The sequence below is a fragment of the Anolis sagrei genome, chromosome 4 (assembly GCF_037176765.1).
Source record: "Anolis sagrei isolate rAnoSag1 chromosome 4, rAnoSag1.mat, whole genome shotgun sequence".
Taxonomy (NCBI): domain Eukaryota; kingdom Metazoa; phylum Chordata; class Lepidosauria; order Squamata; family Dactyloidae; genus Anolis; species Anolis sagrei.
Window position 1 is genome coordinate 164959367 of NC_090024.1, and position 23636 is coordinate 164983002.

General features: G+C 38.4%; 1 protein-coding gene across 1 annotated transcript in view; it reads right to left on the reverse strand.

Moving 5' to 3' along the window:
* IL23R (interleukin 23 receptor) overlaps positions 1 to 21263 on the reverse strand; it is a 41115-nt gene extending 19852 nt beyond the window's left edge. Inside the window, exons 1-8 of the mRNA XM_060773701.2 lie at positions 21168 to 21263; positions 19021 to 19316; positions 18075 to 18198; positions 13406 to 13569; positions 11126 to 11271; positions 6916 to 7075; positions 2388 to 2470; positions 1295 to 1511 (exon numbers count right to left, since the gene is read on the reverse strand). Of these exons, the coding sequence (XP_060629684.2) occupies positions 1295 to 1511; positions 2388 to 2470; positions 6916 to 7075; positions 11126 to 11271; positions 13406 to 13569; positions 18075 to 18198; positions 19021 to 19316; positions 21168 to 21259 (1282 nt within the window). The 5' untranslated portion in view covers positions 21260 to 21263. The remainder of the gene's footprint in view (positions 1 to 1294; positions 1512 to 2387; positions 2471 to 6915; positions 7076 to 11125; positions 11272 to 13405; positions 13570 to 18074; positions 18199 to 19020; positions 19317 to 21167) is intronic.
* Between the last annotated feature and the right edge of the window lie 2373 nt (positions 21264 to 23636).

A 23636-nucleotide genomic window follows, 5' to 3' on the forward strand; every position in this document is an offset into this window, starting at 1 on the left:
TCACTGATATTCTACATCACTTACATAGCTATATGTTCAAAACTAAGCACAGTAATCTTCTACATTTGCTGAAGCTAGGGACACAGGACCCCATGAAAATGAAAAAGTTGTGAATAGAAAATGCTATTTTTATCCCCTGAGAAAACACCTCTCTGGGAATCTCAAGGTTTTTCAGTGCAATTCTGTGGTCAACATCTGTTGAAAGTTGACCATAAAGTTGTGTTGGAGCACCAAGAGATTCCTAAAGAGAGCATGATAATGGAATCTGTTAATAATTACATGCATGAAAGTCAAATCTCTCAATATGCAGGAACAATCGTAATGCCTCCTAGCTTATTCCACTAAACTTCCCTGGACAGATAGCAGCTGCACTGACTGATGGAAATCTGTTCAGCTGGGAATTGGGATGCAGGAAGAGGAATTTCTTGCCCTGTCACCAGCAATCAAAGCTGTGATGAGGAATTGTGTTGAGGGTTCTGTCGAAATCTTGATCACTGGTGGAAGAAGGCTGGAAATATTACCCTTCTGTGTTCCAACTGCCAGCTTAAAAGGACTTCCATTGCTTGATGCACTTGCTGGCTAGTAAAGAAGTTTTTTTTGGGGGGGGGGCATTTATAATTGTGGTAATAGAACCACAATTAATAACACTATGTAACACATTTTTTGTTCCTGGGTTATACATGACATTTCCTTATTGATTCTATCATAAAAACATGGAAAAGGTTTATTGAACCGCAAAAACTTTGTTTTTGTGGGACATCCTGCAGCAGATTTTGCTATAGTTTTTCAATGAATATCTTATTGAGTCTCAACAAATTCAACATTGTTCGTGGCAGCCATAAAAACAAAGTTTCTGGGGTATAACAACTACTTTCAGAGTAAGTACTACACAATTAAACGGGATTAACACTTTCAAAGCAGGAACAGATTTTTTTTTCCAAATTTCGTTACATGGTGTAATACATGCTCTGACTGAATTTTGACCATGTTGATGACTACCACTTAGAACCATAAGCTGGCACACTTCTATAATTTCTTAAGGCTTAAGGCTGCAATAAAAGAGAATTATTATCTGGGTGGGTAACTCTGAAGAGATAGCCTTGTTCTTCAGATTTAGAAGAGGGTTAGCTACAGAATAAGGAAGAGCCTGTTCTGAGTGTTGGGAACTCTCACATAAGAAAAGTATCATATCCAACACAATATGGGAAGGCAGGACCCATTTCTGAACTGTTTTACGCCTACTTGAATCCCATTTTCCTATAAATGAAAACAAGAGCAGCAACTGCATTCTTACCATGGTCCCCATGGTGCCATTCGTGCACTGTGATATTTGTAGGCCTGGAACTTCCTTTGGAATTGTGTGCTGTCACAGAGACAACCCTCGCTGCTGGGGGAACCAGGACTTTGCACATTGTTTCAGTTGTTTTACATAGATCCACAACTTCCCCTTCCTTTTCATAGTACACTCTGTAATGCAGAATTCTTCCTCTGCTCTCTTTGGGAAGAAATGGCTAGAGGAACAGGAAAAAAACCTGTCTTTAGTGAAATGTATTATGTCAGATTTCACTTTAAAAAATGTTTTAAATTGTTTATGTAGCTTCACATATTTGTGTCTAAGATAAAATATAAATGAACTGATGGGTCTTGTACATTTCCTTTGATCATTTAAATCAGTGGTTCCCAACCTTTTTTTTCTTTGACCAAGGACCACTTTGACCAGAGACCACTCTCCAACCAAAAGGGTTACGAAGCAGTTTTGGTCAGCTATAGATTTGGTTTGGTTATTTGAGGTGCTGATTCAGAAACTTGCATTGGATAGACCACATCAGCTCTAGTTTCTGATACAGAGCATACGCCACCCAGTGGTCAGCATCTGCTCACCCACAGAAAACCATATTTAATGAGCCTTGGTATTATAAGAGGATTTTGCAAGACCAGATGCTCTTGTTGCAATGGTGTAGTAACTGTGAGGCCGCTGACCACATTTTAGTTCTTGCAGACCACTGGTGGTCCATAGACCACAGGTTGGGAACCTCTGGTCTAAATACACGTTAAATGCCAATCACTGACCTAATAGTACATTCAGAGCTTAGAAAATTTGCTGTTTTTTGGAGTATAACTATCAGAATTGACTGGGGATTCTGGAGTAGTAGTCCAAAAAGTCATTTTTCCAAGCTCTGATCTTTCCATCTCACGTATCGTTCTGTTCCTTCATAGCACATTGTTGCTGCATCATACTACAGTTCCAAGGCACTGCCTCCAATTAAAAATGATTCTAAGTTTTAGATATATGAAAATAAGATTACTATTAAGAGCAGTCCTCTCCCTTAGTGAAGGGAGAGGATATGTGTGCAATCTGAAAAAAAAAAACAAAACCCAATTATCACCTTGATAAAGATGGTCACCTCTTGGCTACCATTCTGATAGGTTGCTCCTAGATATCTCCATACATCAAGTACTGAAGATGGCTCTGCATTTTTAAAAAAAATGAAAACAAATGAAAATAAAATTTGTGGGATTTTCTTTTTTCAAGCATTCACCCAGAGCTTGTGAATTTTTAGCTGGAAAACATTAAAACTGTAGACAAAAAAAATCTTACAGATTCTTTATCCCCTGTACTTGGCTTTCTGGGTTTCAGGTTGAATTATCTTGAACACATAGTCTTTAAATGAATGAAGCAATCAATCAATCAATCAATCAATCAATGCAATCTGATGTCTGGAGCAAAATCCCAAATGGACCTAACCTGAAATTCAGGAACCTATTCACACTATACAAGTATAGTACTATCACAGAATCATAGAGTTGGAAGAGACCTTGTGAGCCACCCAGTCCAACCCTCTGCCAAGAAGCAGAAAACTGCATTCAAAGCACCCCCAACAGATGGCCATTCAGCCTGTTTAAAAGCCTCCAAAGAAGGAGCATCGATCACACTCTGGGGCAGAGAGTTCTGCTGCTGAACAGCTCTCACAGTTAGGAAGTTCTTTTTCATTTTCAGGTGGAATCTCCTTTCCTGTAGTCATTCAAATCTATGGCATTCCTGGGATCTATAGTTTGGTGAGGCACTTAAGGAGTGCTTTAACTGAGAAGTCTAAGTACCCCTCCCTAAACTGCAAATCCTAGGATTTAATAGAATTGAACTATCACAGTTAAAGTAGAATCATAACACTATAACTCTGTAGTGTGAATGGGCCCCGGGTGAATTCTATATGAAGTGAGAAATATTGCTTTGACAACCAAGACAAAGAAATCTTTCATAAGCCATTCTCCTGTTCTATGTCAGTAAGAATAGAATATAATTTGTTGCTCTTTTGTGATCATACACATTACCTGCCTGAACTGGATATGTCACTCTTTCTAATGATAGGGATGTCAGATGCCTTTAACAGCTATCTAACATCAAAAAGTTGCAACATTTCAGAAATGGGGTGCAATCATGAGAGAGGTTTCATCTGAACACCAGGCAGCTATTGGAAGAGAATTACTCATTCTCCTTCTGATTACCATATAGTAAACAGTGACTCCCCCCCCCTTAAACGCAAGACATACTTCACAACAAATGAAACTTAATACCTTAGTTTCGTCAGCAGAGGTCACTAATACCTAGTATTATAATTTCCTGTAACTTTTGAGTTGGAGAAAGAAACTAGCACAAATACTTCTGCGTAATCCTTGCCTTAAAACCCTATAAAATTAATGGGATGGCCAAAAGTCAACAGGCAAAATGAAGGGACATTTGCTTTTTTTAAAAAAAAACAAAAACAAAACAGTTACCACATTTCACTCCCATAAATCTAATGGAAATAACATCAGGTTTTTTTTTAAAAAAAAGGTGAAAGCAAAACATACAGATCCATCTCACCAAGCAGAAGGCTGTGAGTACGATATAATTAAAGAGCAAGTTTTGTACCCCATCTGTTCATTCATATTTACTACGAATTCCTTCTTATTTGCTAAAAGGCTTCCCATTTGAATGAGTGTATGGCAAGCAGTTGCATTCTGTGTGGTTGGTGGTGTCTCAGAATGAAAAAAAGCGTAGCCTGCTCCTGCTCCAATGCTCATCCTAAGGTACTCTCAAATCCTCCCAAAGTTCATAGTTAACAAACAAATATGTTTTCTTTTTCTTTGATTGATATGATTAGTTGAATCAAATAATTTCCATAATCCATGTTATCTCTCTGCTTCTTTGGCTCTACTCTTATAGTTAAGCTTACCTACAGGACTGGCAGATACAAAATGAAGACGAGTGTCCCATTTCGTTTTGTTGATATGCTTCATGCCAGACATTATTACTGCATCTCCGAGCACTCCATACCATTGACTATGTTGCCTGAAGTTGGAGGGGGTTGCACTACAAAGATATCTGGAGGGTGGTGGGATTCCTCCCTGTGTATATATATTGTGTGTATATATATTGCCAAAGATGTGGTCCAATAGCTACCACTTCAGAAGTGGGTGATTTATGGTGCTCCAGATGTAGCATGCTTCACAATTGTTAATACTTGCTAGCATCTATGCAAGTTGCAATGTAACTGCATCTGGCGGACCTCCCTTATATTCATATTGACTTATATGAATTGATGGAACTTGGAAAAGTTACTTTTTGGGACTATAATTCCCCAAACCCTTCAGCAAACATGGCCAGAGGGTACAGAGAGCAGGGAGTTTTTGGAGCTGAAATCTTAAAAAAAGTAATGTCCAACTTCTCTTTTGGGTTGGTCTGTGTAAGGCTGTGATGTAAATCACATTTATTTGCATATTGAAGTTGAAAGAAGGGTAGCGGGAAATGTGCTATTGATTCCTCTCCAACAGTGACAAAACAAGCACAATTGGTTTGATTCCTAAGTGATGCATGAATTTCCAGGTCATGGTAAAACTGAAAGTGAGAGGGACTATTTACAGAGATATGTCATTCCACCTGGGGTTTTTTCTCCTCATATATTTCTGAAATTGAGAAGCTTGCAGCATGTTAGCATAATAACTACACTAATTAAGCTGCATAATAGATGTAAAAGCTGACAGCATAACTACACTACGCTATGATGCAATAATTATTCGGTTGTATTCTTTTGAAGAAAACACAGGAAATGAGGGCACAGGCAAAGATATAATCTAACATTCCAGTTCCTGAGTTGATATACGCTTCCTGAAGGTACTTTGAACATAAAACTGTGCTGAAAATGATCAGAAAGCTGTTTTGGACACAACAGCCATATATGCTTCCTCATATTGCTTCCAGGCAAGCGACAGAATGATTGTTCTGCTGAAAATATGACTTTTTATGAAGGTTCGGGATGTCATCTCCCACTTGTAACCCTCTTATTTCTTTTTTCCTTGTTTCAAAAATTTCCATGAGGCAGGGCAAAGTCTGTACAATGCTTTTAGGGCTTTATCGCATGAAGCCACTATTCCATGGCAGCTATGAGGTCACCAATAGGGATGCATTAGAACATGAGCACCCCTAGTATCTCACCATTTGTGAATCTGCAACAAGTTGTCAGTTTGTGGTTTTGCACTTTTACTTCTCCATAAGTTTGCAATGTTATCTTCCTGCACTCCCACCACTCCGTATAAAGCACCTTAAGGTGCTTTTCACCTTAAGAACAGACAAGCATCCCGAGCTCTGAGGATCACCTGGGAAGGAATCCCACTGGAGCATTGCAGCGCACCCAAATATCTGGGAGTCACTTTGGACCGTGCCCTGACCTACAAGAAGCACTGCCTGAATATCAAGCAAAAAGTGGGTGCTAGAAAAAATATCATACGAAAGCTGACTGGCACAACCTGGGGATCACAACCAGACACAGTGAAGACATCTGCCCTTGCGCTATGCTACTCTGCTGCTGAGTATGCATGCCCAGTGTGGAACACATCTCACTACGCTAAAACAGTGGATGTGGCTCTTAAAGAGACATGCCGCATTGTCTGCGCTCTACACCACTGAAGAAATTACACTGTCTATCCGCTGGGAAGTAGCAGCCAATAGTGAAAGGACCAAAACAGTGATATCTCCAGCTCATCCCTTGTTTGGGTATCAGCCAGCATGTCAATGACTTAAATCAAAAAATAGTTTTCTAAGATCCACAGAGACACTCGCTGGAATACCCCAAAAGTGGCAGGCCCAAACCCAGAACCTCAATCAATGGCTGATACCAAATGAGAGACTCCCCCCTGGGCACACAGAAGACTGGGCAACTTGGAAGGCGCTGAACAGACTGCGCTTTAGCATCACGAGATGCAGAGCCAATCTTAAGAAATGGGGCTACAAAGTGGAATCCACGACATGCAAGTGTGGAGAAGAGCAAACCACTGACCACCTGCTGTAATGCAACCTGAGCCCTTCTACATGCACAATGGAGGACCTCCTTGCGGCAACACCAGAGGCACTCCAAGTGGCCAGATAGTGGTCAAAGGACATTTAACCTCTATCTGTCATCTGTCCTGTCTGTTGAATGGTATTGAATGTTTGGAGTGTATGTGTTCTGTGATCTGCCATGAGTCCCCTTCAGGGTAAAAAGGCAGAATATAAATACTGAAAATAAATAAATAATTTAGGGCATTGAATGTTTGCCTTCTTTTGTGTGTAAACTGCCCTGGGTCCCTTCGAAGAGCGAGGGCGGTCTAGAAATAAAGTTTATTATTGTTGTTATAATTATACCCCTATGAGGCACCTAACAATCCACACTAGACAAGCTTAAAAAGTGTGATACAAAAGTTAAAAAGCAATTAAACAGTAACTGTATGGTAAAAGCAGGATTAAAATACGATAAATACATTTAAATGGCCTTTAAAACTCATATCAGCAACAGTAACCGTCTTGGTCCTGCTTCAATGCCACTTTGCCTCCTTTCGCTATCTCAACTCTAGAAACATCTATAACTAATGGTTTGAAAGCCAAGAAATTATGTCACTCACCTGCCTCCGGAGTCATATACACTAAGGACTCACTCCATCTGCTCCAGAAAGCCCTCTCATGAGTTAATTTGCATCTCACTTGAAACTCATACATTGTGTTTGCCTCCAGATTGTATTCACTGCAATGGTCTGTCTTAAAATCAGAATCCCATTCTCGAACCTAACACGGAGAAGCAATGGAATTCAGTTACAATATTGTTAAGTTTTTTCTGTTTACATGAAATGAAGATTTTTTTAAAGGGGGGGAATTATTGCAGAAACTGGGGTATTTTTTGGAAGTTGGTAAGTGGAACCATGGTTATCCAATTTATAGATATGGTGGGTCATACTGTACTTGCTGTCTATTATGCCTTGATTATTATTTTGTTTAGTATTTCAACATAATCCTTTATGTCATGTATTATAAAAGCTTCTGCAATTATGCTTTATGTTAGCCATGTGATCTTTGCTCAGTAGCTATGTCTTACTTATTAGTATAATTCATAACCAAGCTCCTGCATCAAAGACATAGCCATTATGTCATAGCTATATTTTAACTCCCAAATCCTGAACACCACCTTAAAATCTATCCAAAGAGATAGAAACGAGAAGGGCACTACAGGATACTGTTACCAACCCCTTCCTATAAGTTGGAGCAAACAGGATCAGGGTCTATCACCTTTTCTACCAATTGCCTCACCAATTACAAATCCCAGGATTTCATATCATTTAGCCATGGCAGTTAAAGTGGTGTCAAACTGTATAATGCTTACAGTGTAGATGCACCCTAAGTAAAAATGGTAAATCACTAAGATAAAGGAGATTTTGGGCTCAGATTAGTATCCTTGAAACATTATATTACATATTTTTAAAATGATGTATTTTATAAGGCCACATGATTTCAGTGGTTTTCATCTACTCCCAAATTATTAGGAACTGTGAGAAAAGCGGAGCAGTCCATATAAACTGAATAATTTGAGTGATTCCACTTAGATCAGACAAACTAATGATAGTGGGTTGTTGTGAGTTTTTCAGGCTGTATGGCCATGTTCCAGTTTACTGATGACAAAACTGATGATACATATCCTTGTTTAGGTAAGACAGATATGTACGTGATTCAAATATATATGAAAATATATGAACCAGCCTTAACCATTACACTAAGTGCAGAATAGGCCAAAGCCACAATTAAAGGGTTTGGTTTTTTTTTACTCATGGGCCAGCATGTCTACCTTTTAAATGACATTAATCTGGAGAAATCCCCTCAAACGTCCCTACAGGTACATGTTTAATATGCACTAGGGTTTTTTTAAAGATCTGCAATTGAACTATCTAGTGATTGATCATTCATCACATGAGTGACTCCTTTACATATACACCTACAGCTTTGTGAAGTCTTGACACTGCCTTTTCTTCTCATTTGCTTCAGTTCTCCCATTCATAGATTTTCCCAACAGTGTAGACACCTTCCTTTGTATTAGTTTTTAGGTGGAGCATAACATCTCAGAGAGGCTAGTCTTAGTTGGTCTATGCCATTTCCCTGTGTAGAGCTCTCTTGCTAGACTCCTCCCTTTTTTTTACAGCCACAAGAAGCTTAGGACATTGTCTGATAATCCTAGGCCAAGCAATCCAACAGCAAGCATTCTTAGCACCTGCTGCATTTAGCAGTATTATTATACCAACAGTCCAAAGGACAACAGAAGCTTTTGGCAGCCTAAGCTTCACAAGAGATAAGATTAAGGCAGTTTGTAAGCAACAACTTATAATCCATCGCTTTACACCAGAGGAAAAAGACTTTCAAAGATTCCAGAAACATGACTGCAACCAGCAAAATCACCTTTTGTAATGTATTGTTTTAAGTTACCTTATGATAGTCCCAGGTTGAGTTAACCCTTTATTCATCCTATTTTCAGTAAACTCATTTTGGTTATCAGTTCACCTTGCCTAAAATGCCTCTGTCTGCTCAGGGTCTTAATCTTAACAGAAGGTATACAGATAGTTCTCGAGTAAAGCCAGACAAGATAGTTTTCCCAAAGGCTCATGCGTGCCATCACAATCTTTAATTCACGATATGACTTGACAGAAATGCTTAATGTATATCTTCATAACTGATAGAAGATCCCATAGCCCCATAGCCAGAGACTTAAAAGTTAATTTTAAAATTGTTATTTGTTATTTGCTCCAGTGCAGAGCTGCTTCCCCCATCACATGGAGAAAGCATCACCCAAACTATTGCAGCCAGTACAATATGTTTGGAGGGAAGCATACAAGGATGCTTCCACTCTGGTTGGGGGTGGAAGTCATATGGCATTGTGTGATGGCAGGCATGGAGCTCCATCCCCGAAGCAAGCTGGAAGCATCCTATGATGCTCGGTTCAGTCAATGTGACGAGTTCCTTAGGCTACCTGGATAATAGAATGCTGGTCATTGTTGTTGCAATTTACTGCCATCAAATTGACTTGGGCTTATGAGATCTCCAAGTAACTGTCACCAGCAGCCCTTCTCAGACCTTGAAGACTCAGATCTATATCTTCCTTGATTAAGGCCCCTTCCACACAGAATATCAAGGCAGAAAATCTCATATTATATACTTTGAACTGGGTTATTTGAGTCCACAGTCAGATAATGTGGTACTTTCTGCCTTGATATTCTGGGGTCCTGAGTCTCTCCATCTGGAATGTGGTTTTCCTTTTCTCCTACTGCCTTTCTCTATATCAACTATTATTGTCCTTTCCAGTGAGTTATGTCTTCCCACAATATGCCTAAAGTATGACAGTCTCAGTTTGGTAAATTTGGCTTTTAAGGAGAGTTTAGGCTTGAATTGTTCTTTTTTCCCTGTTTAGCGTAATCAATGAACCACATATAAAAATGAAGAATGACTTTTATAGAAAATATATCACTGTGCATATTATGGATATGAGCCAGTGTGGTGTAGTGGTTTGAGCATTTGATGATGACTCTGGAGGCCAGGGTTTGATTCCCCCTTTCAGCCATACAAACCTACTGGGTAACCTTGGGTGAGTCATACACTCTCAGCTCATGAAAAACCCCATGATAGGGTCACCTTAGGACCACCGTAAGTCAGAAATAACTCAGAGGCACACAACAACAACAACAACAACAACAACAACAACATAGACAGAGTTCAGACTTACCAGAGCTACTTGCTAATTTTTAAAAATTATTGATTGGTTCATAGATCCAATCAGAGCTAAATGCAGAGGCTATGCTCTTAGAGTTAAATAAAAGAAAACCTCAGAATATTTTGAGCTTAGAAATTTGTTTTCAGTAAGAAAACTGAACTGGATTCACACTCCTTCACAGAATAGTCAACTCTGATTACAAACTTTCAGCAGCCTACAATAGCAGTCCTAAATATATATGCTTACATTCATTTAAAATGTCAATCTACTGCAAACAACACTATGTAACACCATTATTATTCCTGGGTTAAAAATGTCATTTCCGAATTGGTTCTATTATAAAAGATGGAAAAGGTTTATTAAACTGCAAAACCTTTGTTTTTGCACGATATACTGCAGCACATTTTGCTATAGTTTTTCAATGAATATCTCATAGAGTCCCAACTAATTCAACATAGTTTGTGGCAGCCACAAAAACAAAGTTTCTGGAGTGTAACGACTACTTTCAGGGTGAGTGCTACACAATTAAACAGGAAATAATATTTTCAACCTAGTAACGGGATTTTTATTTTCAAATTTTGTTACATAGTTTAGCCTACAAATGTATTTGTATAATAGAGCTTGGAAAATTTCAAAGTTTGGAAAGTAAATACTTGACTTCTTCAGCCAGCATGTCCAAAAGTGTAACATTTCCCAAAATTTGCAATAGATCTTGATTTCTCCTCTCCTCACCCTTCCTGTAAATGATGCACAAGGACATGAGGTTCTAAACACTGTGGCTTGGTGAAAGTAGTCATTACGTACAAGAGAAAAAATATTTATAAGGCCACGTAGTACATAAGCCTTCTAACTGCCCATCCATTCAAATTCATAAACTCATTTTTGAATGCTTCTTTGCTATAAGAAATTATAGCTAAAATCCATTCTACTGAACCAGTAGAAGGACAGAAACCCATCTTAGGAAATCTATACCTGTATAAAGGTTATGTAGGCGAGATTTGGCACTAACATGAGTAAAATGCAACAGTCAAGCTATTGCTGTCTATATATAAAATCATATATAAATCATAGAAAAACAAATTGCTTACATGCCACATTTCACTTGCCATCTCCTTATAACGTTCTTCACAGTAGGTTCCATTAATTGCAGTTTGTTTTTGCCACCATATTATAGTCTTAAACTCCGAAGAGTCTATAGTTGTATTTTGGATAACAATAGGTGTAGCTGGGATCACTGAAAAGATGCAAGAATATTACCGTAACTTCAGTATGTGCAGACAAACTGGCTAATATTTGGCCAAATTTAGAGGCTGATTTGGTCTAAGTTTGAACAGCTACAGGTGTATGATAACTTTGTATACGAGTTGCTGGAGTTCACAAGTAGGAAGGTCCTATTACTGTATACTCAAGACCTACTTTTGAGCATTGGTAGTTAGTTAATTCACTTTGGCTAATGATACTGTCTCAACGAAGCAGTGAATCCATTATGGGGTTTAGTCTGAACATTGAAGGGCCTAACCAAGATATTGAACCTAGGCCTCTTCCACACAGCTGAATAAAATTCCACATTATCTGCTTTGAACTGGAATATATGTTAGTGTGTTCTAAAGATAACCCAAATCAAAGCAGATATCGTGGAATTTTCTGCCTTGATATTCTGGGATATAGGGCTGTGTGGAAGGGCCCCTAATTTGAGGGACAGAGTTTAGCACCTTGGATAGTTAGTTAACTGAAAGCTGGAATGAATGTCCTTCTTTGACACAGAAGCCACCAGCTATCGGTCATGGATGGGGCATAGTCAACTGGCTAGCCATTATGGGGACAAAATGCTGGATTTGGCAGGCCTACATTGCACATTTTTCTATGTTCTTATAGAAATAGTTCTCTTGAACTGTGCATTTGCTTTCTATATATTTTAGTTGGATTCTAAAGTCTGCATCCCATTGGGAAACCCAATCAGAACTGTCTCATTGACTAATGAGTCAACACGTAAATCTCATGAATGTCTGACTGACATTTAGGACTACCAGCAAGATTTAGGCCTAATGGACATGGTTTGGTTCAATCCAATTGCACTCAAATAGGGACTTTATTTATTTATTTAGAGGTTTTCTATACCGGCCTTCTCAACCTCGACAAGGGACTCAGGTCAGTTTACAGCATATATAAAGTACAATCATATAAAAGAACAACAGGTACAAATCATTACATATTAAAATAGTACAACACAGTACAATAAAAACATCATCATTACATCATTACAGTTTCCTACGCCAAATCGTCAATCCAGTCAAAGTCATAGTCATGCTCGTAGTCACAGTTCATCATAATTCATCACAGGGAAAGGTTCTAGGTTCAGTCCTCGAATGCCACATTCCAGAGCCAGGTTTTTAGTGATTTCCTGAACGTCAGGAGGGAGGGGACAGATCTAACCTCTAATGGGAGGGAGTTCCAAAGCCAGGGAGCCACCACCGAGAGGGCCCTGTCTCTCGTCCCCACCAACCGTGATTGTGAGGGTGGTGGGACCGAGAGCAGCCCCCCCCCCCCCGGAAGATCTTAATAGCCTTGATGATTTATAGGGGAGAATCCGTTCGGACAGGTAAACTGGGCCAGAGCCGTTTAGATGTGCAACAAAAGTGAAATTTGGGTCTAATGTTGTTCACCGAAATATGTGCTCTCTTTTTGTAATTATATTGAATAAGCTATCCTGGTTGTTGAATCTACCTTCAAATTAGTAGATTCAATATCTTAGATAATCTCTTTAAAGCTCAGATTGAAACCAAGAGTGGATCTACTGCCTTGCTAACATGGAATCCACCAGCAGCCATGGACAAAGGATTCAAAAGGATCTTTGAATTAGGACTCTTTCCATTCAGAGAACAAAAACAGACCAAAACACAAACCTTTTTTCATATAATTAAAAGTATCACTTCTAAATAGTGGTCAGGTGGAGAGTGCTGATAGTATTTAGCCAAAACAGGGATAATGAAAAGCAAATGATGGGTACCTAATATTTGCAGGAGCCTAGAGGATAACTCCTCTTTCCCAGATCAGCTATTTGAGGACTGGGCATGCCCAGTAGCTACAAAACCCTGACTTTTATGTTAGGTCAATATGGGAAATGTTGGCCAATCAGAAATAGAATGACCTGCTGGATTCTGAACAGGAGACAGCCAATTAGGTTGCAAGAATACACTGAATCTTTTTGTTACAGGTCATCTGTGTAGAGTTCTGACATCATATTCTCAAACATCGATTAAATTCTCATTATTAACTTTTACTACTTAAACAGTAAGATTAAAAAAAACCCAACAATGTTAAAAGCAATTCTTAATGAAAAAATTACTATAAATTACTATAAATACTACCTATATCATTGAGGTCAAAATGCAGTGGATCTGAATATACTGTGCCGAGATCATTTTCAACATGGACCAAAACGGAAAATTGTTGTCTTTCTTGCAGTTGACTCAGGGGGATGATGACAAAGGTATTATTTGCAGAAAATGTTTTGTTCTCTTTTGGTGGTAAACTATAAGATAAAATAATCAAAATACATATTATTTTGCTATTGCTATAAAACATTAATCTGAGGTAGAGATTTCTGAAAACATTCAGAAGTTATTGATAGGTTATATTCTATGTGCTGTATAACCCTAATAAAAACATTCCGATATATTAAATATTAACCCAAATTTGTTAGCATTTCAGTTCTATACATATCTTAGTCAGCATTGAGGAGATCCATCTTACAGTATAACAAAAACACAGAGTTATGTTAACTTCCATATTTTATTTATTTATTTACTTACTATATTTATATCCCATCTTTCTCGACTCTGAGGGGGACTCAAGGTGGCTTATAGCATAGGCAATAATTTAATGTCTTAAAACAATATACATCCAGTATGCAATTAAATAAACACTTCAATTAAAAATGTAAACAAGATTAAGAGCATTAAAACATATATATGGAGTGTGAGCCAACCATCCGTAGGCATTTGAAAGTCCCATTGATATCAGTAGGAGAGTTCAGTGTCAAGCTGCAATTTTAGACCATCTGTGAAAGAAACTATCCAGGGTGTAATCTCTGTTGTGTTCAAAGATGGAGAAAGTTGTGTTTTTTTTAAAAAACTATAGCCCTCGGATTTCTTCAACCAGCATAATCCCTGTAACACAACTGAATCATGTTAATTATGCCTATTGTTTTCTGAAAATTTGCAGAATAACGTAATAGCAAACTGGGGCTTTTGATTTTCCTTCTTTGAGTTGGACCACTTTCCTCACACACACAAAAACAAAATCCCCAAATTTTAAAATGATTTTCTCCATTCTTGCTGCAACCAGATGTGTCTTTCTTGCTACAGTTGGCCTTTATCTCTTCATCTCTTTCTTTCTCTGAACTGTTTCACTTACGTCTCACTTCCCTCTCTATTTCCTTTTTCCTCTTTTGTAGTTAGTTCTTTGAAATAAACATGCACTCATTCATTCTCTTTCTATCTTTCTAACTTTGTAAAATCCATTGAATTTCTTGTATTTCATGGAATTTTACAGGGACTTCAAATGACAACAGTGACATGAAGGCAGTGGATCGACTCAGGGAAAAGAATAGTTGCAATTAGGTCAAGATATTCTACTCCTTTTCAGGTAGAAGAGAAAATGACCCCCTAATCTCCAAGTTAAGGTACATAGCATCTGAAATTGATTAAAGTTCTTTTCCCACCCAAGCGAGAAAAGTTTACAAGCACTTCTGTCTAGGAGTAACCATGCAATAAGAAATAAGTAACAATCGACTGTCCTTTCACGGCACTTCAGAGTGAGTTTCCTGAGGAATCAATCTCACTTTTTCCTCATGGCATGGTCAAGTCTTGGAGAGGCCCCATAAAGGACAATTTACATCCCAAACCAGGATTCAGGATTGTGATCATGCCTGCACAGTGTGTTTTGTTTTGTACACGGAATCTATAAAATATCAGTGCTACTTCTCATGCCCAATAACAGAAAATCTTCTGCTTGAACATTGAGAGCAAAGTGTTTTACTTAGAGGGAAAAGGCATTTCTTTTCTTAAGATCAGGTCTAGAGTTAAAGACAAGTCTGGTGACCTGTTTTTTCCCCAGAAAGTGTAAGTAGGACACTACCTTGTTTTCTAGCATTCAAGACCTACAGCACATGCATAATCCTACTTGGTTTGTGGTTGTTTAACCACAAGTTTAGTCCCCATAGTCAGACCACAACATCAGTTGCATCTCTGTCATTTCTTAATTCTTGCCTGAATTTGTAACTAACCTAGTTTTAAGACCAAACTTTATGTTCCAGGCAAATGCATATCACACAGCCAGAACAAGATTAGAAGTGACCTTTTCAAATGAAAAATATAGGTTTAGAAAAGCTTAGCAAAGTGACTCTTTAGATTATATCCCCAAAATAATATAACTTTATAAGTTCAGTGGCCATGTTGGTTGAGGGATTCCGATGACTGTAATCCTCAAAAGTATTTTTTTTCCAAGTTCCAGGCTAGATGTCCTACTATTTCTCCAGCAGAATCCAGTACAAGCAGTTCTTCTCCTTCCCTATGTTCCAGACAAATATGCATTTGTAATTCTACATGGGTAAATAAGTTGAGAAAGATGTTGTTTTGTAAAATAGTTAACATCTGAATGAACCTTCTTCAGCTCTTCCGTCCATTGCTCTTCTGGCCTTCAGAATGTCACAAGTTCAGAATTGCAGCCTCTTAAGATTACTCTGCATTTTAAAACAACTCCTGGGATGTATCATTCCATGAAATATTCTTCAAGTGTTTCATTGAGACTAAAGACATATACTTATGAATACAAAAATCACAACAGTAAAGCAGGTATAAAATGCCTCACACTACCTCACACTTTGCTATGCCACTCTGAACTACATGTCCCTCACCTTTATCAAAGTTCATCATTCCAGTTCAAGCCAAACCAAGCTCATGAATGTACCTTTCATTAATTGTGATAGTTTAGAACTACTCCTGTATTTAATTAGTATGAAACTAAATCAGGAGTTGACAGCTGCCAATATGTTGGTCACCTTGGGACTTATGGGATCTTGCAAACTATTCCCTCCCCCCAGCCCTGCTTTGCCATCTTTCAAAAAAGTTGGAAATATTTTCCACATTGTCTCCAAATACCACTCACACCCCTGGGAGGCACAAAATAATTTCATCACTTTCTACAACAGGAACTCAAAGCTGAACAGGTTTGGGAAGAAAGAAAGGGTTGCTAAGGAAATCTTAGGACCCCAAAAAGTCTTATGGCCCCATGTGGTTCACAGGCCACACTTTCCATATCTCTGCACTAGATGAGGTGTGGCATATGTATTTCCCCAGCACTTTTATTCTAAGAATCATTCAGGGCCCTTCCAGACAGGCCTTATATCCCAGGATCTGATTCCAGGTTTTCTGCTTGGATTATATGAGTCCACACTGCCAGATAATCTGGAATAAACAGAAAACCTAGGATCAGATCCTGGGATATAGGGCCTGCCTGGAAGGGCCCTCAGGTGACTACTGGCACAATACTGAACCAGAGAGATAGTAATTTCAGATGAATTCTGAAGCATCCTATTGTTCCGTATCATCACTAACCATATGAGATGATCACACTTCTCCTTTTCTCCATCCTTTTTGGCTTTCTAAAAGTCTATTTAGAGGTAAAAACAAGCCTATAGTTTCACAGTGCCTTCTAATTGCTGACATGATGACTTCTTCCCACTCCATCTCCAGTTAATACCTGGAGACAAATGGTTCACCCAAAGCTATAAATGGAGTACGAGGTAGAGCTGGATCTAAATGTCAATATAATTGGCCAGCCCATTCCAATATAATACCAGGAAATTAGTGGAGCTAAAAGATCAGTACTATTCCCAAGTTGGATGAGTACCAGACACATTTGAATTTTGGACTCTGAGCTGCAGCATCTCTAAATCTCCTTAAAAAGGACAATGAAGACGTAGGCCAAACGTTTGGAATCTCCCCAAATTTATTTCCATGCAGTCTCTCAAATTTCTTCAGTGAGTTTATCCTTAAACATTCAGTGTCACTGTTCGGAGACTGGACTGTTCTTTGCTGATTTATTGGATGTTGGCATGGACAGGACACTCATAATGTTTTATTCCAACTGCTATCAATGAGGGGAATACCATATAAATCAACACATTTCTCTTTTGATTGTAGATTTCTTTGTGGCTCTGAGATAGCAGAAGAACAGTCCGCCAGTTTTGAAGAAACCCAAGTGACCAAAAGAGACAGCATGGGAGAAAAATACTACTCTAGAATCAAAGAGAAGTGAGCCAGTGAAATGCATTGCCCATCAATTCACTTTTCATTTGCAACATGCTTCAATAACCCTCCAAGGCAGTGGTTCCCATCCTGTAGCCCACAGACCATCAGTGGTCCGCTAGAACTAAAATATGGTCAGCGGCCTCACCATTTCTACACCATTGCAACGAGAGCGACTGGTTTCACAAAACCCTCTTATAGTGCTGAGGCAACGTGGATGTTGAGAGGCTGACTACCTACAAAAGCCTCAAAAACAAGCCCCTTGACTTCTGCTTCTCCTCCTCCTCTATCCCCCTGAGTGGAGCCATTCTATGTGGTGCTTGGAAGTGGGGGCATCTTGGTGTCTTTGTTTTTAGGCCTGTTCCTGGTTTTTTTGGGGGGTGCTTATTCAGAAAATTTCATTGGCTAGATCACATCAACTCTAAATTATTAAATATGGTTTTCTGTGGGCAAGCAGATGGTGACTACTGGATGGCATACGTGCTGTATAAGAAACTAGAGCCGATGTGGTCTATCCAATGTAGTTTTCTGAATCATCACCCCAAATAACCAAACCAAATCTTAACTGATTTATAACCCTTTTGGTACTAATGTTAGAGAGTGGTCCCTGGTCAAAATGGTCCTTGATCAAGGGGTCCCTGGTCCAAAAAAGGTTGGAAAATACTACTGCTCCAAGGCATGGAATACAAGTAGTTTTGATTTCAGATACTTCAAATAACTTTCTTACCTGTTCAAATATAAGGTGTAGCTAGTGTCTAAATGAGTGTTCTTGCCTGGGTCCCAAGTGCACGTCATATTGTCCAAATATTCATGTATGAAACAAGTTAAATTAGCTGGTTTGTCTGGTAGATCTAAAAAATCACAAAGCATGTAAGATTATATTGAGTAAAAACAAACAAACAAACCATACATGTATCAAACTCCAGAAACTGGGATCATTAAAAAAACTGTCGGGGGGGGGGGGGGGGGATCTAAGATTTGTTGTCTGAAAAGTAAAGTATCTAAGCTCCACTAATTACTGTATTACAATTCTAAGTCACTCTATTTTCACCTAGGCATTTTTAATGACAAACTTCCATTCTATGTCTAATTTTTGTTTTGTGTATTTAATATATATTTTATGCAAATATGTTTTAATATGTGTATTCTACAGATTGTTTTTAAATTATTTGCTTTGGATTGTTGTAGGTTTTTCGGGCTGTATGGCCATGTTCTAGAAGCATTATCTCCTGATGTTTTGCCTACATCACTGGCACACATCCCCAGAGGTTGTGAGATTATGTGCTTTGATTATGTGTTTTAGCAATGTTGTAAGCTGTCTCAAGCCATGAGGAGAGACAGGTAAGAAATAATAATAATAATAATAATAATAATAATAATAATAATTCAAAATGTTTTAAAACACAGTAATATCATTTTCTTTAAGAAGATAGAGGGAGAGAAATACAAGCAGACAGCTTGAGCTCAACCATTCAAAAGACAATTCCATTGACCCAAAAATGATTTTCTACAGATACATAATTGAGAATGGGACATCCATAATGACTAATCTCCAAAATGTTGCTCTTATCAATAAACTGGTGGCTATTTCTACAAGTAATCGTAGAAATAGTAGTTGTAGCACAACCTACAAGTCAAAGAAAAAAATCACTGCATCATCATATATTACTCACAGCCCAAACAAAATTGTGTTCCACATATCATTTTTGTTTCTTTGGGACATTCAACATAACACTGGACCGTAGAAACTGGATGTTGATAATCATGAAGGTGAAGCTGGATTGTTGTCTTGTTTATAACTGTCAATGACCGATCCTTGACACGGACGTTATTTAGGATTAAATACAGTTTACCATTCTGACAGAAGTCTTTATCAGAATGGCAGTTGACAGAAACATTCTGGCCCATCTGAACGAGTGAAGCTGGTTCTGTCCACACACGTCCATAACAGATTATTAAACCTGGGTTGAAAAAAAGATAATGCCATCAATATCTTACCATAAATCTTTTGTAACTAGATATGTTCATAAACACAGTAGATAGAAACAAAAGGTGCATCTACACTATAGAATTGATGTATTTTGACACCGCTTTACCTGCCATGACTCAATGCTATGAAATCATGAGAGCTGTAGTTTTACAAGGTCTATAGCCTTCTCTACCAAAGGGTGCTGGTGCCTCACCAAACTGCAAATCCCAGGATTCCATAGCATTGAGCCATGGCAGTTAAAGTGCTGCCAAACTTTATTACTTTTACACCCTATATAAAAGTGGTAAATATATGATATAAGAGGTTTTGGGCTCAGATTAATATCACTGAAACATTATATTATGTATTCGAAAAAATTAATTTGATGCATTTTATAAGGCCACATGATTTTAGTGATTTTCATCTACTCCCAAATTATTAGGAACTGTGAGAAAAGCTGAGCCATCAGTATAAACTGAATCATTTGAGTACTTCCACTTAGATCAGACAAACGGATGATACATATCCTTGACTAGGTGAGACAGATGTGTATGTGATTCAAATATATGTGAAAGAATATGAGCCAGCCTTAACCATTACACTAAATGCAGAATAGGAGAACGCCACAATTATAGGGATTTTTTTTACTCATCGGCTAGCATGTCTGCCCTTTAAATGAGATGAATCTGGAGAAATCCCCTCAAAAGTCCCTAATACAGGTACATGTTTAATGTGCATCTTTAAAATTCTGCAATGGAAACATCTAGTGATTTGTCATTCATCACATGTTTGGCTCTTTCAGATACACACCTACATCTTTGATTCAGTATATGATTTGATGGAAATGTGTAATGTATATCTTTATACCTGATCTATATAAATGCTGACAGAAGAGATGTATGAAGCCCCATAACCAGAGACTAAAAAGTTACTTTTAAAATTCTTGTTTGTTCCCATTGTTCACCATGTCTAAAAAATCACATACTTTCATTATTTATTACACTGAGGAGCCCCTGGCGGCACACTGGGTTAAACCCTTCTTCCAGCAGGTCTGAAGACCAACAGATTGCAGGTTTGAATCCGGGGACAGCGTGGATGAGCTCCCTCTATCAGCTCCAGCTCCTCATGAGGGGACATGAGAGAAGCCTCCCACAAGGATGTTAACACACCAAAACATCCGGGTGTCTCCTGAGCAATGTCCTTGCAGACAGCCAATTCTCTCACACCAGAAGTTACTTGCAGTTTCTCAAGTCACTCCTGACACAACAAAAAATATTATTACACTGCTAGTTGTTGCCTTCTTATTGTTTACTGCTACGTAAAAATAGGATTTCCAAGAGAATGGGGCAAAACTTGGAAATAATCCTATAAAGGGATATCTCAAAATACTATTAAAATCAATTTTGAAAGAAACGAGGAAAAATTAGTAGCAGCTCGTACCTTTCATTTCAGTCAGATGCTGAACCTGGTCTGAGTTTTTTAAACTGTAAAGGCTAGCTAAAGGTTTCAAAGTTCTGGATCCAGTCCGCCAAATAAGAATAGTACCTTGCAATTTTTTTGAAATTGTAGTTGATTTTGCTCCCCGCCAAGCTCTGCTTGAATCATAAGCAATTTCTAGATTTACAGTCACCCTTAGAAGTTGCCCACTCCTGACTCTGATTTAACAGAAATGTTTTGGCATACCACTACTAATACCACCATTGCTCCTCCTCTCCTAATAATTTGGACTTTAAGGCAACATACAATGCATGTTTGTTCAAGCCATTATTAAATGTCTTATAAAAATCTGTTAATAAAGTAGTGAAATCTGGTGATTTAGTATTTTCTTAGGTTTAATACTTAACTTCCTTTGTGTTTGAACAATGGTCAGAAAGAAGGACTTGGTGGACCTTGCAGGAGAGCATGTAGAAGACCACCAGAACTTTAGATGCACCCACCATCATTCAAAAGGTACTGAACATCAGCCAAAATGCATGGCCTAAAAACAAAGAAAAGAGTATTAGATGTCATCTTTATTGAGCAACCATTCCTAAATAGTAAATGAAAGTAATGTTTTAAGATCCTAGATTCTTATTGTTGAGCATACAGCCCTGTTGCCTAACCCTTCAAAGCAGTGACCAAGTGTGTGCAGCAAAATATGATGCACAGACTGAACTTTTTTTCTCAGTTGGATGATGAATAGCCCTTTTCTGTGGGGAGAGAGACATGGAGCTCTGTGTTATTCTCCGCATGGAAAAAGAGATGAGAGCTTCAGATCGATTCTGCCAGATCAAACTCATTCCTTGTTCCCATCCCTTAGATAAGCAATGTGTGTGTGTGAATGCTCCTTATGGCAGGAGAGGAAGGAACCAACATCCAAACTGTACAGATTTATGGTTAATTCTCTCATTCTATGGTGACCACAATGACTCATCAATGATGTAACTATAAAATATGAAATTACAGTTTGTATTGTTACTGAAATGTAATTATGAGCAAATGAAGACATCAATTAATAATTTAGTGCAGAGGAACGCACCATGTTTCTGTCTCTGAGAACCTAGCATGTCCTGCCACAGAGCCACTGACCTTCTTCAAGCAGGTGAGCCAATCTCCTAGATCTCCAAATTTTATGATGCCTTGTAGTTTGGCAGGACCAGTTCTTCCACTCAAGCCTCTTAATTTTGTGTATCCTACCTTTCCCCTCTTCAAAATTCCACAACAAAAGGGCCAACACTTTACAAATATGACTATTATTGTGTGATTTAAGCCCATGGTTGTTCTCCCATGCAATGCACTTCCCTCATAAGCTACAAGGAGCACCGTTTTCTTAACAAAGCTCTATACAACTGACTGTATCAATAGCAAGTGGTGGTCAAAGCTGGGAGCTATACTGACTGGAAGAGCATGGGAGTTGCAGTACAAAAAGTAACACTGCCATACTGCAGTTATGAAAAGGTAAATATAGCACTACCACAGTATCCACAGGACTGGTGCCCATGCTTTCATTTAACCATATCTGACAAAATATGTCCTTTCTAGGCCTTCTCTAGTCCTTCAGATGATTGTATGATAAGCTTCCATAGAAGTTGACCACAGAGTGATACTGGATTACCTAGAGATGCCCAGAGAAATGTCCTCTCTAAACATTTTCAATATCCTCCAATGATTCTATTCTGTGCTCCTACAAGAAGTTATTAATTTAATAGGATTCAATATTTATTTATTTATTTCAGACATTTATATCCTGTCCTTCTCACTCCCAGAGGGGACTCAGGGCGACTTACAACCATCAACCATTAGATGCCAACAACAATAATAAAAAACACAGTTAAACATTAATTAAAACATCATCATAAGTTAAAAAGACAATTTAAAAGAGACAAGTCCAAGTCCAGAGTCATAATTCAAAATCCATCCATTGTCAATCACATGATTGTTACTGCTGCGACTGTTCCTCGAAAGCTTGGCCCCACAACCATGATTTCAATTTCTTCCTGAAGGTCAGGAGATTGGGGGCTGGCCTGATTTCATTAGGGAGTGTGTTCCCTAGTTGTGTGAATGAAAGCAATGTCCTGGAAGATATACCCCCCCCCCCCCGGATACAAGAGTGGTACTGTACCTACTAGGATAACTCTTTACTTTTCAATATAACCTAAACAAATCATTTATGCCTAGTTGTACTGCCAGTCATTGTAGTCATCCATATGTTAACATAAATTATGGGGACAATATGAAGAAATTTGAGGATGCTTCCAGATGTAGCTTTTGTGGGATCATAGCTCATCCAAAATAACTCTTTACCTATTAGGAAGAGATGGAGGAAGTCCTCAGCACTTCTCTCATCTATTTTTCTTACCTAAAAATAAATTCTTGGAAAGGAAAAGATGGGCTAGCTACCTTATACCTTTCTTATTACATTAGGATTACCCCGTCTGGAAGCATTCCTGAAATCAGATATAACAAGGCCCAAGATTATGGCTGTGATCCAAAAGAGCAAGTTGAATCCATTCAAGACTTTGTACTCCCATAGGTTTTCTGAATAGGTTTTTTTGAAGAAGCAAACCATACCATACCACACCATACTGAAAACTGGTTTTTGAAATTCTCAGTACAAAACATTGTGGAGCTGTACAGTTTGAAATGTTGCAGAAAGGTGCTGTTGAAGAAATATAAGACCACACATAACTGATTGTTATGTGCCTTCAAGCTGACTGTGAGTAAGGGTTACTCTGTCATAGGGCTTTCTTGACCAGTTTTATTCAGAGGATGTTTGCTGGTGCCTTCCTCGAAGGCTGAAAGAATGTAACTTGCCCAAGGTCACCCAGTGGGTTTCCAAAG